At 36.9% G+C, this 18,708-nt stretch overlaps 1 protein-coding gene across 1 annotated transcript; it reads right to left on the bottom strand.

Annotated features, from left to right (window-relative positions):
* Positions 1-506: 506 nt before the first annotated feature.
* On the bottom strand, positions 507-13,084 carry LOC121393203 (serine/threonine-protein kinase PAK 3-like). The gene is made up of 21 exons (XM_041561079.1): positions 12,947-13,084; positions 11,464-11,493; positions 10,914-10,949; positions 10,777-10,812; positions 10,623-10,658; positions 10,368-10,514; positions 9,996-10,169; positions 9,720-9,881; positions 8,647-8,880; positions 7,915-8,148; positions 6,167-6,202; positions 5,982-6,047; positions 5,580-5,636; positions 4,608-4,730; positions 4,204-4,314; positions 3,989-4,079; positions 3,485-3,600; positions 3,082-3,136; positions 1,866-1,944; positions 1,145-1,296; positions 507-797 (listed from the first exon to the last, which is right to left on the bottom strand). Exons 1-21 carry the CDS (start codon positions 12,986-12,988, stop codon positions 784-786), a joined length of 2,031 nt encoding a protein of 676 aa, XP_041417013.1. The 5' UTR covers positions 12,989-13,084; the 3' UTR covers positions 507-783.
* Between the last annotated feature and the right edge of the window lie 5,624 nt (positions 13,085-18,708).

Here is an 18,708-nt window from a genome sequence, read left to right as displayed (position 1 = left end):
GGACATGTGTCTTTTTCAACCTTACTTACTATGTTACTATGTTACTATGTCAGGGGGTGGTGGAATCTCAGCCCCTGAAATGCTGCTGGCTGCCTCCCAGTGTGGGAAGTGAGACCCAGTATATACAAGTAATTATGCCCCATAAAATCTTATTTGTATTTTTCCATGATAAATTTTGCCATCCTGTATGGTTTCAGTCATTGTATTAAGAGGAGCTACCATTTTGCACATAAAAGTGTTTTATCAACACTTTATCTACCTATTTGTCTTCTACCTATTTTGCCTGTATACCAGTGCCATCAACACGTGTTTCTTTCATTCATTCATTGGGTACTTTCGTAACATCCATATCATCCACAATAATATTCTCCTAATTGATTTTTTCCCAGTTGATATTTTCTAAAACATTTCCCTCTCCTTTATAGTTAATGCAACTCTTCAACAGCCCATTTTCTTACACTATATATTAATTATTCAAACGTCAAACATCCGCTTGTTTTTTATTATTTTTATTAATATATGAAAATAAGTATACATTTAAATAGATTATATAAAAATAAACATTTGGTAAAGTATCCGAAGTAGATGGACTGTGGCTCCTACATTGTGTTCCCAACCCTTTCCCTCCTTTCCCTTTTGGGAACATAATGAAGGAGCCACATTTCATATCTTGCAAGGGTAGAATCCATTTTGGGATTTATATATTATTCTTCCATTTCCTTCCTAAGTCTTGACAAAGTCTTCTTAATGAGGTGTTGCGAGAGAATCTTTAACTTCAATGTCTTATTTCTTTGCTCCTGGGAGAAAATGTTTTTAATGTTAGACAAGAAGATCTGTGTTTTATATCTATGCACATGATAGGGCACTGTAAAAATGGTCATAATGTGATTCCTTAACTGGCTAGATAAGTTAGTAATTGATAGAAACTTCCACAATTTAAAGCAGAACTGGTTGGAGTTAAAACCATTAGTAATTAAAAAAAACTAATTACACCTGAAAATGAAAATTCCCTAAAATCCCTAATTTTGTGGATAGTGATCAAAATAGGAATCCTTAAATACCTAAAGCCTTGAATAACCACATAGACATTAAAGATTTCCCAGTAATTGCTTTTTGATTGTAGAGAATGAGTCATTTGCATTACCTTTATGTATATGCTCCGCTATGCTATATTGCACCTCGTCTTCATCTCGATTATATGTGATGAATCGGTTTAATAGGAGTTCCTTTGCGAATGGTCTTTTGGCTGGATCCTTCTGAAGGCATTTATAAAGAAATCTCTGGAATTTATTACTCCTGGGGGGAAAGAAACAAGGCAGAAGTGTTACTGATGATGTAATAAAACACAGAGCCAGAATTATTCAAAAAGGACACTGAAGTCTGTTGGGTGATAGGGAATTAAAATGGGAGATGTTTCTTTTCATTGAATAATTTGGGCCAACAAAGTGTAAGCTCTTGAATTTATAAAAAGGGTGATGTCTCTTAAAGAATACTAATAACTTGAACACAGCCCATCATCACAGCAATGGATAGAGTGGATACAGTAGTGACATTTGAGCTCATTGAACTTATCTCTTTCCCACTTTAACACCTTCCCTGGCCTTATGCTTCAGTGTCTCTTTCCCCATTCCCCCACCCTCACTGCTTAAGGTGGCCATAGACACATCAATAATATTGTACAAAAAAAATTCTGGTACCATATTCGGTGCGTGTATGGTGGGAAACGAGCCAACCGATATTGGCAGAAGACTTGAATATGGGTTGGCTTATCGATCAAAAAGATTTTTTCCAGGAAAGATTGTAATTGTAACGTCTATGGCCACCTTAAGTCCTATTTCTGTAAAAAAAACAAAAAAAAGACTCACCATATATCCTCTTTTAGAGCTGGAGCTGGACCATTCATAATCCTTTCGGAAAGCTCAGCACCACGGAGTTTAATGTGTGCTGTAAGTGTAGAACACAATATTATTATATTATTATTCTTACAAATTTATATATTATTATTCTTACAAATTTACAAGGGGCCAACATATTTTGCAGCATTGTACAGTAGAGGGTGACTACATCAAATATTCTGATGAGTTTCTATTATCAGAACCAATCGATGATTTATTTAAACTTTTTGAGATAATAATTTCCTTCTTTAAGGGTAAGGCCACACTGGTCATTTTGGGGAGATTTGTTTGCCTGGCGACTAATCGTCTCGTCTTTGCAGTGACCAATGTCCCCAAACTCCTTCCCTCATTATGCACCGGCTAAAATAATAAACACCGGCGTTAACCACACGCGGCGCTTCGTTTTCCGAAGTCGCCTGAAGGGTGGAAACTTCAGGCGACTGCGAAAAACGAATTAGTGCCGACATTTTTTTATTTTAGCCGGCGCAGAGTGAGGGAAGGCATTTGGGGAGATTGGTCACCGCAAGGACGAGGCGATTAGTCACTAGGCGACCAAATCTTCCCAAAATTCCCAGTGTGGCCTTACCCTCATACATAACAAATAAATAAATGCAGTCTGGTTGGAATAATTGTAGCGTGTGCACAGTGACAGACAGATATTTGACAGATAGGGCAGTATATGGCTGTATCTGCATTTTCTCAGCAGCAGAGAAAGCACATTATTTGCCATTAGCCTAAGGGGATACAGGAAAGACACAGTCTATTGGGGTTATGTAATAAAAGGCACTAAGTTTGCCCAGGAGTAGTAACCCATAGCAACCAATCAGCAGGTAGAATTTACTGGTCACCTGTTTAAAAGCAGACATCTTATTGGTTGCTATGGGTTATTGCTCCTGGGCAAACTTAGTGCCTTTTATTACATGTGGGGGCAAATCTTTTATCTGATTGCTCCTGTCTCTGAAACAAGAAGTTATATCTTGCTTTCCAGTGTATCACTAAAAAGAAAAGTAACTAATGTAAATTACAGAAGACACCATTATAATAAAAGCACAGAAAAGATTCTCTGATTCATGGCCGATTTACATGTTTCATTGTTATAGAATAGGTGATACCCCCTGACCTTCCTAAAAACACTCCTCCATAAATGAACATAAACGCACGCAAAATGTTATTTAAGATTACTTACGAGGATTGTATTCTGCCATTTCTATGGCTGTGATTCCTAAAGACCACACATCCACCTAGAAAATAAAAGCAACACCCATTTAGCAAACAAATTATAATCATTGTTACAGAAGATAAAGATACTTCTACTGACTATCCCTCCTCATCCTGTCTCAGGGTCAATATGGGATGCTAAATGACTAATACTTTAAAGCCAAGCTACGTTTTATTACTATGAAACATTTCCAGTAGCCGACTTCAACTATAAACATTTATGATTTTACATTTTCAAGAGTCTCTACTGGGAGAAAAAAGCTCTACAAATTACATTTGGCATGGATTTGTTATTCCTGCCTTAAGAGTGCATTTTGTTTAATCACTTTAATGAAAACTGAACTAAATGACAACTATTTTATTAATTATACCTTGTAGTTATAATGTACATTTCTTGTAAAACATGCATGGACTTCAGGTGCCATCCAACAGCGGGTTCCTGCATTACTTGTACTGATGGGCCCTATTGTGGCAAGGCCAAAATCAACTGAAATTGAAAGAAACAAGCATGAATTTACTTTGTACAACACAGTAATAACATCTATGACAATACAGAAAGGTGCTACAGTTATTACAAATGGAAATATATTTTTGAAGCAGTATTTTCGTTTGTCTGGTGCTGACTATTGGTTTGAACCAGGTGCAAAGAGAGTGTAAAGACAGAGACAAATAAAACACCGAACATTCTTAATGACTGTATATTGGAACGATGCTTACAATGATATTTTTGCATTATGCAAAGGTGCAATTTTTGGGTAGAGATCCCCTTTAAAGTTTTATGATACCTAAGAAAAGCTAGGCATTGAGATGAGCAATAAATGTACCCTTTGCTTTTGTGGCATCCATTCTTCCTATAGATAATAAATGTCACTTACTTATCTTCACACGGGCCGTAGAAGTTAACATTATATTGGCGCCCTTGAGATCATGATGTATCACGTTCAGTTCCTGTAAGTAATCCAGGCCCTAGAAAGATGAATTAAGCAAACATGATGAACATGTATATATTTTTATATTCTAGAATTAATAGGATGCAAAGTCGGTGAGCAGAGATTATGAAAAGCAATGAAGGGGTTAATATCTGTCTTACCTGTAAAACTTTCTTGCATATGTATGAAATCCAGGTCTCATCCAAGGATCTATTGGGCGTGCTCCTAATTAAGGCGTCTACGGAGCCACCAGCACACATTGTCATAGCAATCTAGAATAGAATAAAATGTTTTTATTTATAGTGTATATAAATATTATAGTGTATATATATATATATATATATATATATATATATATATATATATATATATATATATATATATATATGTTGCCTAAAATCTATCTATCTGTCTGTGTGTCTGTGTAACATTCCTAGTAATCAGTAGCAGTAACGGGTCTGAAATAATCAGTGTTATATTTATTAACTTTGATTGAGATTTTCTTCTTCTTGGCATGTGCAATGCAAGACCATTATGTGCTTTTATTTAAGAAGTATATCCTTACCCATAGCGCCTCTTCATTTGAAATGCTGGGCCGTAGATAAAAGGCTCCATAAAAGGCAGGGAAGTTGTCGTGGCCAGAAACGCGTTCAAGTACGTACAGTTCAGCAAGGATCTCTTCATTGTCCTAGATACAGAAATACTGATCATTAAATTGGTCTTGATAACTATTTAATCCTTGTTGTAAAACATAGAATTCGTTAGTTTGCCATCAGTGTACCACAGTGCCAACACCACAGATACTAACTTCCCAAACAAACTTGATAGTAGGGATGACATCACCGGATCAGAACTCAAGGAAACCAAACTTGGATAGAGCCAGTTAACTTTATTAATCCATGTTAAGAATACAAAAGTGTAAGCGAGCAGGGGAACTAGCTTTACGCATTTCGTGACTGGAGTCACTTCATCAGAAGCTTCTGAATGCGTAAAGCTAGTAAAGGTTATCAGTTCTCTCAAGTCTCTCTGTGATGTGCTGTAATGGCGTCCACTCTCAATCATAGAATCTAACTTCCCCTCTTTCTCTTCTATGCCGCTCCATGTATTTACTTGCAATGTGTTGAACTGGGTTATGATATTTTTGTTATGATTTGGTGTGATTTAAATCCCCTTCTGTTAGGGGTGGTTACTTTATAGTATTGTTACATAGAGATTAATGAATATAAGTCACACGTCGTTTGCCTTTTATAAGCTGCAAATATTACAAGCAGTTGATATAGTTAGTTTTGCATTTATTAAATAATTAAACCTCCAGTGAATATTTCACCGGGCTGAGCAGAGCTTGGGGCATTTAAAGAAGTCCATTTCTAATCATTACAAATTCCATTTTGCATTATGACTATCCATTATATAAGGGGGCGACTTGCTAATCATGGTTTATAAAGTTTCTTTTTACTGGCAGTTGATTTGTATGTGTAACACAACTTTCTGCAATATTCTCATTATAACAAATTAAATAGTAAAAAATATACATTACCCTAAGGTCTTTGATCACTTTTATGGCCACTTCTTTCTTTTCCTTAAAATGCCATGCCTGAAAGAAAACAGATTTGTGGTGAATTTTGACTTGAATTTGATAAAGTACCTGAGTATAACGACATGGGTCTTTGCAGTCTCAGAAACAAAAAACAAACTCCAAAAGGATATATGAATCCTGCTTAAAATCTGGCATATGTGGCAATTTAGTGATACATGACATATGTATGAATATCATCATCATCATCATCATCATTTATTTATATAGCGCTGTCAAGATACGCAGTGCTTTTATATACTAGATAGATAAATATATACAATATATAGAATTACATTGAGATGTTAAGGGCCACAAAAGGTAGGTCATTCCCACCCCTTACAATCTTAAAATCTCATATCTGACCTTATGGATTACTCCAAATCCTCCTGATCCAACACATTGTTCGAGGTCTATCCAGCCACTTGGGTCCTAAAAAAAAGTAAAATGCAAAATTTGAAAATAAGACAATATAATGCCAGGTGGTGGGGGGAGAATAGAGGGAGAAGGCTGAAAACAGGGATAATAATGTAATAAATGTTTTTGCATACCGGGCATAGTTTGTCAAATCCATGTTCATTGCAGACCTAGTAAAGGAAAACATTATTTTAGATCAACTCAGTAAATAGACAAAAAGAATAAATATTGCAAGCTTTTCTTTTTAATTTGTTGCTTATTTAGTTTGTTCAGGTTGAGAGGCATCCCCATAAGATTCCTCACTGTGTTCCTTGTTAAGCAGTTTTTTAATTTATATTTAGTATAGCAAAGAGGCCTTGTGCCCAAACAGTGTTGTTAATGGTGGACATAACTATTACAAAGATTATTATTCTTTTGTATATGGGTTATGGTTTGTCCTAATAGAACTAATGTGTGTGTGAGACTTTTAGGGGGTTATTTACTAAAACTCGAATTTCTCATATTTGTATTAAACTAAGCTTGACTAAACTCCCATCCACAATTTTATCTTATTTATCAATAAAATAACTTGAAACAGTCAGGTCGGGGGAAAAATTGCGAAAACGGGGAAAACCCCAAATTATTTGGATTTGAATCCTGAATTGCTTAATTTTTTCAGGTTATTGCCTGAAAACCCCAATTTTTTTGGTTTACCAGACAAAATCCAATGCAGACCACGATACCTTCAAATTGTAAAAAGGACATCTCCCATTGACCTATACACAACAGTGACAGGTTTGAAATTGTGAGTGTTTTTTTCTCCTCTAAACATTAACATTTTTTCCCAAAAAAACTCGAGTTTAGTAAATAACACCTTTAAACTTTGGGCAATGTATTCCGGAGCTGCAAAGAAAAAAATGGCCCGTTTGTGGGTTTCCCCATGTAATGTGTGCAGCATGGTGTTGTAGTGATAAGCATTGATGGCTTCCCTCTGGGCACTGCAGTTTATGTGGATACTCCAAAAACATATAGTTCTTAAAGGGGTAATTTATCATAAGTGAAGTTAATAGTGAAGTTCCGCCACTCTCCATTCATTTCTATGGGATTTTTATAGGCGTATTTATCAAAGGGTGAACTTTCACTTCACCCATTGATAAATACGCCTTTCAAAATCCCATAGCAATGAAGCTGCGGAACTTCACTCTTTGATAAATTTACCCCAAAGTGTTTTAGCATAACCTGGACTGGTGATTTAAACTGCAGTTTAGTTATTAGGTTCCCAGACATTAGTGGGCCTAAATGAAGCCATACTAAATAAACATTATGCTAAACATGTCCCAATAAATCAATCCGTTCAATGCACAAAATGTCAGAGGGGCCGATTCATCAAGGGTCGAATATCGAGGGTTAATTAACCCTCGATATTCGACTAGGAATTGAAATCCTTCGACTTCGAATATCGAAGTCGAAGGATTTAGCGCAAATTCTGCGATCGTACGATCGAAGGATTATTCCTTCGATCGAACGATTAAATCCTTCGAATCGAACGGTTCGAAGGATTTAAATCCAACGATCGAAGGAATATCCTTCGATCAAAAAAACTTAGGCAAGCCTATGGGGACCTTCCCCATAGGCTAACATTGACTTCGGTAGCTTTTAGCTGCCGAACTAGGGGGTCGGAGTTTTTTTTAAAGAGACAGTACTTCGACTATCGAATGGTCGAATAGTCGAACAATTTTTAGTTCGAATCCTTCGATTTGAAGTCGTAGTCGAAGGTCGAAGTAGCCCATTCGATGGTCGAAGTAGCCCAAAAAACACTTCGAAATTCGAAGTTTTTTTACTTCGAATCCTTCACTCGAGCTTGATGAATCGGCCCCTAAGTGTCCTTTATAGTAAATCATACCTCTAGTGATGGAAACAGATCATCACAAATGCTTTCTTCTTCCCCACTATATATAACCATGTCATCACTATTGTTTTCTTCTTCCTCTTGTTCTTGTAGATTATGTTCTTCTTCTGAGGCATTACCCTGGCTGATCTCTGTGCCAGGCTCCTCAGGTTGCTCCTGGAAATGGCCAATATTTGTCTCAGGATTTTCCTGGCAATTGTCATGGGCAATGATTTCCTCAGGTTGTTTCTGTTTAAGAATAAAATCATACAATTAATCCATTTATTGCTATACTAATATATATATTACATATGGCAATGTGACACAGTATTGGAAAATAAAGTTAGTAATCTGTTATGTGAATATCTTGTTTGTAGGGGTGGGCAAATTTGACCCATTTCACCGTAAGTGAAAATTTGCCAAAATGCATGAAAGTCTAGGGCTTCAAAAAAGTGCTCATCCCTACAATGTCCCATGTAATGTATGCAGCATGATGTTGTAGTGATAAGCATTGATGGCTTCCCTCTGGGCACTGCAGTTTATGTGGATACTCCAAAAATATATAATTCTTAAAGTGTTTTACCATGAGCTGGACTGGTGATTTAAACTGCAGTTTGGTTTTTAGGTTCCCAGACATAAGTGGGCCTAAACAAAGCCATACTAAATAAACTTTATTCTAAACATGTCCCAATAAATCAATATGTTCAATGCACAAAATGTCTTAATGTCCTTGCTAGAAAATCATACCTCAAGTGATGGAAAGAGATAATCAATAATGCTTTCTTCTTCATCACTACATATAACCATGTCATCACTATTGTTTTCTTTTTCTGCTTGTTCTTCTAGATTATGTTCTTCCTCTGAGGCATAACCCTGGCTGATCTCTGTGCCAGGCTCCTCAGGTTGCTCCTGGAAATGGCCAATATTTGTCTCAGGTTCCTCCTGGCAGATGTCTTGGGCAATGATTTCCTCAAGTTGTTTCTGTTTAAGAATAAAAACATACAATTAATCCATTTGGTGCTATACTAATATCTATTGCATATGACAATGTGACACAGTATTGGAAAATAAAGTTGGTAATGTGTTATGTGAATATCTTGATTGTAGGGATTGGCGAATTTGACCCATTTCACTTTGCCAAAAATTGCCGGCAGTGGAATTTGGCCAAAATATATTAAAGTCTATGGGCGTCAAAAATGCGCTCATCTCTACCGAATGTTTTCCTCTCAAGCATCAATACTGTGATTATCTGGTTGATGATGCTTAAGAGAGAGAGTGAATGACAAAGATCATTTCAGATCAATTCTGATTTATAGAGAAGGTGCAAAAACATGCATTTATGACAAGGTAAATGTTTTTTATAATTCCCATTATTCAATTACACGGCAGTTGTCTGTGGCAATTTCTACATTCTGCTCTGGTAAGAGAGAGATATAACAGGAGTTCTAACTCAAAGACAACTTTAATAAAAGTAAAATGTATTTTCAAAGTTTTCAATGTATTCCAGAGCTGCAAAGAAAAAAAATGACCCGTTTGTGGGTTTCCCCATGTAATGTGTGCAGCATGGTGTTGTAATGATAAGCATTGATGGCTTCCCTCTAGGCACTGCAGTTTATATGGACACTCCAAAAATATATAGTTCTTAAAGTGTTTTAGCATGAGCTGGACTGGCGATTTAAACTGCAGTTTGGTTTTTAGGTTCCCAGACATTAGTGGGCCTAAACAAAGCCATACTAAATAAACATTAAGCTAAACATGTCCCAATAAATCAATCAGTTCAATGCACAAAATGTCTTAATGTCCTTGATAGTAAATCATACCTCAAGTGATGGAAACAGATTATCACTAATGCTTTCTTCTTCCCCACTAGATATAAGCATGTCATCACTATTGTTCTCTTCTTCCTCTTGTTCTTCTAGAATTTCTTCTTCCTCTGAGGCATTACTCTGGCTGATCTCTGTGCCAGGCTCCTCAGGTTGCTCCTGGAAAAGAGATAGAAGATTATTGATCACATGATTGATTCTGTTAAGTAAATGTGAGATAATTAATTGAGCTCTACAAAGAAGGCTTTAAAATATTTTAGCAAAAAGCCATACCTCAAGAAATGGAAATGGATTATCATTACTGCTTTCTTCTTCCTCTTCTAGATTTTGTTCTTCTGGATTTTGTTCTTCTAGACTTTCTTCTTCTAGACTTTCTTCTTCTAGATTTTCTTCCTCCTCTGAGGCATTACTCTGGCTGATCTCTGTGCCAGGCTCCTCAGGTTGCTCCTGGAAAAGAGATAGAAGTTTATTGATCACATGGATCACATGATTGATTCTGTTAAGCAAATGTAAGATAATTAATTGAGCTCTACAAAGAACGAAGGCTTTATAAAGAAGGCTTTAAAATATATTAAGCAAAAAGCCATGTATTGTTGGGGAAGAGGCATGTTGTGTTTTTTTTTTAATTCATTTAAAACTACTTACCTGATAGCTGTGATGGCTAATATTGTCTTCAGGTTCTTCCTGGCAGATGTCATGACCATTGTTTTCATCAGGTTCTTCTTGGCAGCTGTTATGGCCAATATTTGTCTCCTGGCAAATGTCATGGGCAATGATTTCCTCAGGTTGTTTCTGTTTAAGAATAAAAACATACAATTAATCCATTTGTTGCTATACTAATATCTATTGCATATGGCAATGTGACAAAGTATTTTTAAAGTTTCATGTTTTCCTACTTACCTCACTGATATTATTAACATTGGTTACTACTGGTTCCTAGTTGAAAGGAAAAAAAAATGAAATCAATTATTTGTTGCAAAATGTGAAAATATACTTCCCATGAGATTATGGGTTTGTTTTGATTTAATTGTGTTAGCCTTTTTTAAATATTTACCTGGCAGAGGAGATTGCCATATCCAGTCGATTGCACCTGTTTAAGACAGCAAAGTAGAACAGTTCATATATGTAATGTTGCTTTATTTAATTTAATATTATTTAACTATAACTAATAATAAACTATTATTTGCTTACCAAACAGGGCATTTCTGTGTACATCTTCGGTAGTACCTGTTTTTTAAATAAAAAAAGGAGGGTAAGAGATTATTGATCAAGATAAAGAAAAGACACATTATACTATGAGATATAGTTTTGAGTATAAATGAATGCAGGGTTGGCATCTCTTTTCTCATAAAAATACAAGGGGTTACTGGACTGCCCCTTGCTGGAAAAGGATAATTATACATTAGCAATGAAATGGGTTCTTAGCAATCAGGTGATTGTTGGTGGCAATGGCCAATCTGTAAATCAACTGAAATGTTAGATACATTTGTGTAGAGTTGGTGTCTAAGGCTACTGATCCACAGATAAGTCTGACTTGTAATTTAACAAAATCTAATTAACAAACTGAACAAATGTGGCTCCTTGGGAATAACATATGATAGGCTATGCATCATAGTTCAAGAAGAAGGTTTGGAGTGTTTTTAAGTTTTATTATATTTTTTATTAAAATGTACATTTAAAATTGTTACATTATCCGACATCTTTAACAAAACGTTTATGGATGACAAGTTTCTCTACTTACCAAAATGATTTCATTTTTCTCTTTTTTAACCTGGCAAAAGAAAATAGGTTTGAATATTAGAGGCAATGATCAAGGTGTAATTAAATGAATAGGTCCATTAGAAGTTAGAATTAGGAAAATTAGCAATTCCCAACCCTTAAGACCATTTTCCTTATAAAGCAATACAGAAAACAAAGTATGATTTAATATTAGATATGCAGAAAGTGTACAAAATATAAGGCTATTATAAGCTGTTTCTTACAGTGAGTAATGAAAGGATTTGGTTTAGATCTACCCAAAACCAAAGATATATGAAATTTGTAATCAGAGATGCACCGAATCCACTATTTTGGATTCGGCCGAAACCCTGAATCCTTTTTGAAAGATTCGGCTGAATAGCGGACCGAATCCTAATTTGCACATGCATATAAATATATATATATATTTAGGGGTGGGAATTGGAAAACATTTTTTACTTCCTTGTTTTGTAACAAAAAGTCATGCAATTTCCTTCCCCGCCCCTAATTTGCACAGATTTGGTTCGGCCAAAGGACTCAGAAGGACTCGGCCGAAACGGAATCCTGCTGAAAAAGTCAGAATCCTGCCCGAATCCCGAACCGAATGCTGGATTCAGTGCATCCCTATTTGTAATCATGAATATTTTTCTATTATATATGCAAAATTATCATAAATTAAAGCTACATCCCACCATGCAGCTGTTTTAGCTTTAACATAGGTATCACTTCTACAATACTTTTTGTATTTGTTCATTTTTTTATTTGTTATTATAACATGGGGAAACAAATTCACTAAATCACTCAAAGAGTGCCATAACTTGCTGGCTCTAGGCCTCCCCAATAAATAAATCTTTGGAGGGACCAGCGCAGAGCTATACCTACCCAGAACTATCCGCCCACCCACTCACCAGTCCTGGCTGATATTTCCTGCCACCACTGATGTCCCCCGCCAATCTGCTTCCCCTGCTCCCTGGCTAGAGGTAGGAGAGCTGCTGGGTGATTTCTTCAGCCTTAAACAGCTATAGAGAAAGATGACCCCATGGTCAAGGCCCCCTTGTTTCTTGGGCCACCCATCACGACTGTGGAGTCTGCTTCCTCTATAGTTATGCCAGTGAACTCAAATTTGAATCAGTTAACACAAGGGTCCCCAACCTTTTTTGGTCAAAATAGAGCCAAATTTTTTTCCAAGGACCGGGGGGTCAGGGAGTGGGTCAGGAGGGATCAGGGATGGGATATGGAGGGGTCAGAGTCCAATTTATGAGTGATGTATTGATTGTTCAGTGGCCCAGTTCAGGACTGTTCGTGGCCCGGTGGTAGGGGACCCCTGAGTTAACAGGTAAATAACATTTATAGCACTTTCATTTTCAAAGGTACATTTGATGAAATTTTATTTTTCATCACATGCATTTTAGTTTGTCATTAACAGTTTATACAGTTTTTCCATAAAAACTAAAAATATAGGATATGAGTATAAAAAAAACCCTTACTTTCGTAAAACATTTAAAAATACTGCATATGCGTCGAAACATGATGGTTTTTTGTATGTCGATAAGTCTTTCTGTTGATTTATATGTCAAAAATTCTTTCTCTTGATTTATATGTCAAAAATTCTTTCTCTTGATTTATATGTCAAAAATTCTGTTGATTTATATATCGAAAATTATGTTGATTTGTATGTCAAAAAAATTTGTTGATTTGTATGTCGAATATTCTTTCTGCGGAGAGAGAAAAATCATTGGTTACATATTATGTAATAATCCTATGAATTGGTTATAATTAAGGTAACTGAAAATGAATGGCCAGTAACATTAAGGTAACATTAGAGTGACAATTAATGACCAGAAAAAACTATCAGCAGTTTGAAGCACACTTTTATCTTTTCAGATCCCCATAATTACTCCACTAGCAGATATATAGGCCTACACAACAACTATATCCAGCTATATTGCTATATGTAGATGAAAATAGGGAATGTATAATATATGTACATATGTATACCATTAGTAAAGGGAATGCGACCATTATTGTCTGTAGGGCCAAGCACTTCATCCCCTTCAAACTCAAATAATTTGCAATTACCCCACTAACAGCTACTAAGCCCTACTCAGCAGCTATATGAATATGAATATGAATTTTTCTAACATTTTCCCCAGTGTATGATGATGAGCTCCACTCACCTCAGTTGCCTGATACAGAATGAGGCAGTTAGAGCTTGTTTTCAAACATTAACTCTGTGTGCACTGTGACATCACAATGTATCATGTGTCCCATTATGACATCACACCTGCAAACTACGGTCAGCAAATTCAGGCTTAGCAGATAATCTGCTCTTTTAAGGACAGTTATAAATTAATAGAAAGACTGTATTGAGATATGTCGTTTGTTGGCGGTGCTATAATATTATAATAACTCTATTGCATTGCTATATATATGTTAAATGAAAATAAGGAATGTGCTAATATTATTTATAGGCTATTAGTACAGGCAATGCCACCATTGTTGTTTGTTGGGCCAAGCAACCCCCCCTGCATTTACCCCACTAGCAGACACTAATAAGGCCTATCCAGTATCTACCTTTATATTTATATTAATATTGTTATTTAAAAAATTTCCCCAGCGTGTCATGAGCTCCACTCACCTCAGTTGCCTGATACAGAATGAGGCAGTTAGAGCTTGTTTTCAAACATTAACTCTGTGTGCACTGTGACATCACAATGTATTATGTGTCACATTATGACATCACACCTGCAAACTATGGTCAGCAAATTCAGATTTAGCAGATAATCTGCTCTTTTAAGGACAGTTAAAAATTAATGCAAATAGAAAGACTGTATTGAGGTTGTGTTTAAAATGGAATATGTCTTTTGTTGGTGGTGCTATGATATTATATTAACTCTATTGCATTGCTATATGTATGTTAAATGAAAATAAGGAATGTGCTAATATTATATATAGGCTATTAGTATAGGCAATGCCACCATTGTTGTTTGTTGGGCCAAGCAACCCCCCCCCTGCATTTACCCCACTAGCAGACACTAATAAGGCCTATCCAGTAGCTACCTTTATATTTATATTAATATTGTTATTTAAAAAATTTCCCCAGCGTGTCATGAGCTCCACTCACCTCAGTTGCCTGATACAGAATGAGGCAGTTAGAGCTTGTTTTCAAACATTAACTCTGTGTGCACTGTGACATCACAATGTATTATGTGTCACATTATGACATCACACCTGCAAACTATGGTCAGCAAATTCAGATTTAGCAGATAATCTGCTCTTTTAAGGACAGTTAAAAATGAATGCAAATAGAAAGACTGTATTGAGGTTGTGTTTAAAATGGAATATGTCTTTTGTTGGTGGTGCTATGATATTATATTAACTCTATTGCATTGCTATATGTATGTTAAATGAAAATAAGGAATGTGCTAATATTATATATAGGCTATTACTATAGGCAATGCCACCATTGTTGTTTGTTGGGCCAAGCAACCCCCCCCCCCTGCATTTACCCCACTAGCAGACACTAATAAGGCCTATCCAGTAGCTACCTTTATATTTATATTAATATTGTTATTTTAAAATAACCTCAGTCTCCTGATCAAGAATGAGACAGTCTGGGCTGGTTATGTACAGCTGTGATAATGTCCATTATGACATCACAATGATATGTCACATGACTAGCTGCTGATCAGAGGATACAAAATGAGCATAAAAAATGGTTAAAATACTGTTTGTTTATTTTTTGACCCTTTTACTTTTATGTAGACAGTGTAAATATATGAATGTATAATATATTGGTATAAAGTATGGAGGTATAATACATAAGTAGCACACAGGTATAGAGAATGGCCCAGATATTTGTACAGCATTTGAAATATATCAATAATGATAATTGCACCATTACTGTATGTGCTCTATACTATATCATCAGAGGGGATTCATTCATTATTATGGGTATCAGTACAGGGAATGACATTACTGTATGTATAATACATCATTAATGGGAATGTGCCCTTTATTATCAGACAGATTTACTAGAGATTGAACTAGGAATCCAGAAGGATTTAAAATATGGTAAAGCAGCACTCATAGAACATTTAGGTACTTATGTTATTTAGACATATTAAAGGGGTTGTTCACCTTCCAAACACTTTTTTCAATTCAGTTGTTTTTAGAAATAAAGACTTTTTTCCTATACTTTCCATTATTTATCTTTTACGTTTTTTCCAAAATCTAAGTGTAAAGTTGAATGTTTGTGTCTGTGGTGTTTGAGTCTGGCAGCTCAGTAATTCAGGCGCAGACTCTGAACTGTTACAATTTTGCAACATTGAGTTGATCCATTTCTCAGCAGCATCTCTGGAGTATTAGCAACAATTGTATCAATTCTAACAGCTGCCTGTAATGAAACCCAGAGATTCTGCTCAGAAGGGACAAAGATAAGAAATGTATCAAGTAAATGTATCCATTTAGAACAGTTTACAGGATCGGCGACCCCCCCCTCCCAGAGCTGCTTCAGAAGGAGGGAAATGACAATTTACACTTCAATATTAGAAAAACCGTCACACATAGAAATTGAAAGTCATTGGAAAAAGTGGTTATTTCTGGTGATCTATCTGAAACCAACTAGTTGTTTGAAGGAGAACAACCCCTTTAAGAATAAACTTCCCAATCATAATTATGTTGGCTTTGAAGAAGCCTCCTACATAATACTCCTCCTACAGTTTTAGGGGTACAAGCGCCAAACTTTCCACACCTATTCGCCTTATAGCAAAGTACGTTGCTTGTGCTTTAGTAAGCGATCCCACCCATTGCGCCCGTGCGGCGGACCACCGAAGACGCCTTTTTTCGTATTGACTTTGACAGGGAAAATTTTCAAACCGCTGCCGCTCGTACAGTTTTGAAGCTACACTCCCCAAACTCGGACCGCATATTGTTGGTGCCACCCCGAATAAAAATATGTATTTTGGGGGGCACCCCAAAGTGGGCGGAGCTACCAACAGCCAATGAAATTTTAGCAATTTTCTAAACGCTACTCCTCCCAGAGTTTTAGGAGTACAATTATGAAACTTTGCACACTTGTTGGGCTCATACCCGAATAGGTTGCTTGTGCTCTGTTAAGCAATCCCACCCTCCGTGGCCCAGTGGCGGCCCCCCAAAGACCACATTTTTTCCCATAGACTTTCATTGGAAAATTTGAAACTTTTGCCACTCGTACAGCATTAAAGTTACACTCACCAAACTTTGGTCACTTAGTCATGGGGTCAACCTGAAAAGTTCTGTCACATTTTGGGGACTCCAAAAAGTGGGCAGAGCAACAAACAGCCAATCAGATTTTCCCTATTGACTTCAATGAGAAAATGTCAAACACTGTCATTCCCACAGTGTTAAAGCCAGAGACCCAAAACTTGGCACCATGGGTCACTGGGGTTAAAATTTTGAAAAGTGGGTGGAGTCTACCACAGCCAATCAAATATTAGCCATTTGTTTTAATGGGAAAAGTTAAAACTGTCGCCGCTCTTAGATTGTTAATGGGAGGGTCCTCAAATTTGGCACAGTTGGTCACTGGAGGACCGGGATCAAAATCTGGAAAAGTGGGTGGAGCCAAAAACAACCAATCAGATTTTTTTGATGATTTAAATGGGAAAAATTAAAATTGCTGCCATTTTCACGTTATTGATGTCATGGACCTCAAATATCACAAATGTGCTCACTGGGTGTTTGCACTTCAAAGTTAGGAAAAGTGGGTGGAGCCACCAACAACCAATCAAATGTCATTCATTGATTTTCAATAGAAAAACATAAAATTGCTGCCATTTTTACATGTTAAATGTCATGATTCCGAAACCTTAAAGTGTTAGTCACTTGGTGACTCTGGTTCAGAATTAGGAAAAAAAGGGGGCGGGGCAACAACAGCCAATCAGATTTCAGCCATTGACCTCAATGAAAAACGCCAAATTGCTGCTATTAATACTGCGTAGATGCCAAGTGTCCCAAACTCAGCACAATTAGTCACTGGGTGACTGTGGTCAAAAATTTTGGAAAAATGGGCGGAGCCAATAACAGCCAATCAGATTTTACCTATTGACTTCAATGCTAAAGTTTCAAATACTGCCATTCTCACAGTTTAAAAGCCAGAGGCCCCAAACTTGGTACAGACCATGACTGGGTGACTGGGGTTAAAATTCAGAAAACTGGGTGGAGCTTAAAACAGCCAATCAAATGTTACCTGGTTACCAGGTTTGTTACTGAAATGTCGTACATTTCCCTTTGATCTCCTGCATTGAACAGCCAGAAAAAATTACAATGTTTCTGAAACGTAATTAAATAAGAAGCTTTTGGCAGAGCGCACAGAATACGCAGCACCTGCATTTAGATACAATTGTAACTATTTAAGATAAGCAGGTCTTTTGGGAGAACAGTGACTTGTAGCTTTAAGGGGACTCTCACCTACATTAACTGTTATAACACATAAAACATGTACCTAAAATCCAGAGAAATTTGTTCAAACTTTGTATAACCTGCCACATTTTATAAAATGGCCATGGTATTTAGGGGGTATGGCCACAGATCTTTTTGTCCCTCTTTTCATTTTTCAAATGTGGGGAGGTATGTGCTGGATTCGGGAAGTATCAGAGGTTCTTGATTATTCTTTTTTTTTACAGCAGACAACAATTCTCTGGGTCAATTAAGGATGGGTGCAGGGGTGCTTCTCCAATGAGGCAAGTTGAGGCTGTCGCCTCAGGCGGCAGCACCCCACTAGGTACCAGGGGCAGCAAAAATGCTGCTCCTGGTACTTTAAGAGCGAATTTCCCGGGGAGGGGGGGCAGCTCAGGCGGCAGAGGGGCCAGGATTGCCCCTGGATGGGTGTGCAAGTTAGAAACAACTGGCATATCCAAGAAACAGTAGTGAGTAGTCATGACGACATGTAGGTAACAGGGACCCCTTGGAAGGTCAAGATGAAGCCGCTAGCAGCCATTAATATTTAGGTGTAGAATTGGTACTTGGTTTTGACCTGGACAACCCGGTTTTTATAAAAGCTGCCTGGATTCCCCTTGCTACATGTTACGTTGATCAGAGGCAGGCCCGGATTTGTGGAAAGGCAACCTAGGCCTGGGCCTAGGATGGCAGGATTTTAGGGGGGGCATGCTGTCCAACTACACCCACATTGGTCCAGATGAAAATTTGCACGAAAAAAGGGGAGTGGATAGGGGCGACAAACAGTGGCAGAACTACCGGGGGAGCAGGGGGT

Source organism: Xenopus laevis, chromosome 4S (genome assembly GCF_017654675.1).
Source record: "Xenopus laevis strain J_2021 chromosome 4S, Xenopus_laevis_v10.1, whole genome shotgun sequence".
Classification (NCBI taxonomy): domain Eukaryota; kingdom Metazoa; phylum Chordata; class Amphibia; order Anura; family Pipidae; genus Xenopus; species Xenopus laevis.
This window is presented reverse-complemented; position numbering and strand designations above follow the sequence as displayed.

Bases quoted from the DNA above. Each gene is read 5' to 3' on its own strand.
- LOC121393203 (XM_041561079.1), bottom strand. From the start codon at position 12,988: ATGTTTCGACGCATATGCAGTATTTTTAAATGTTTTACGAAA. The intron at 10,950-11,463 runs GTAAGTAGAGAA...TTTAAAAAACAG, and splicing joins AGAAAAATGAAATCATTTTG to GTACTACCGAAGATGTACAC. The intron at 10,659-10,776 runs GTAAATATTTAA...CCTTTCAACTAG, and splicing joins ATGGCAATCTCCTCTGCCAG to GAACCAGTAGTAACCAATGT.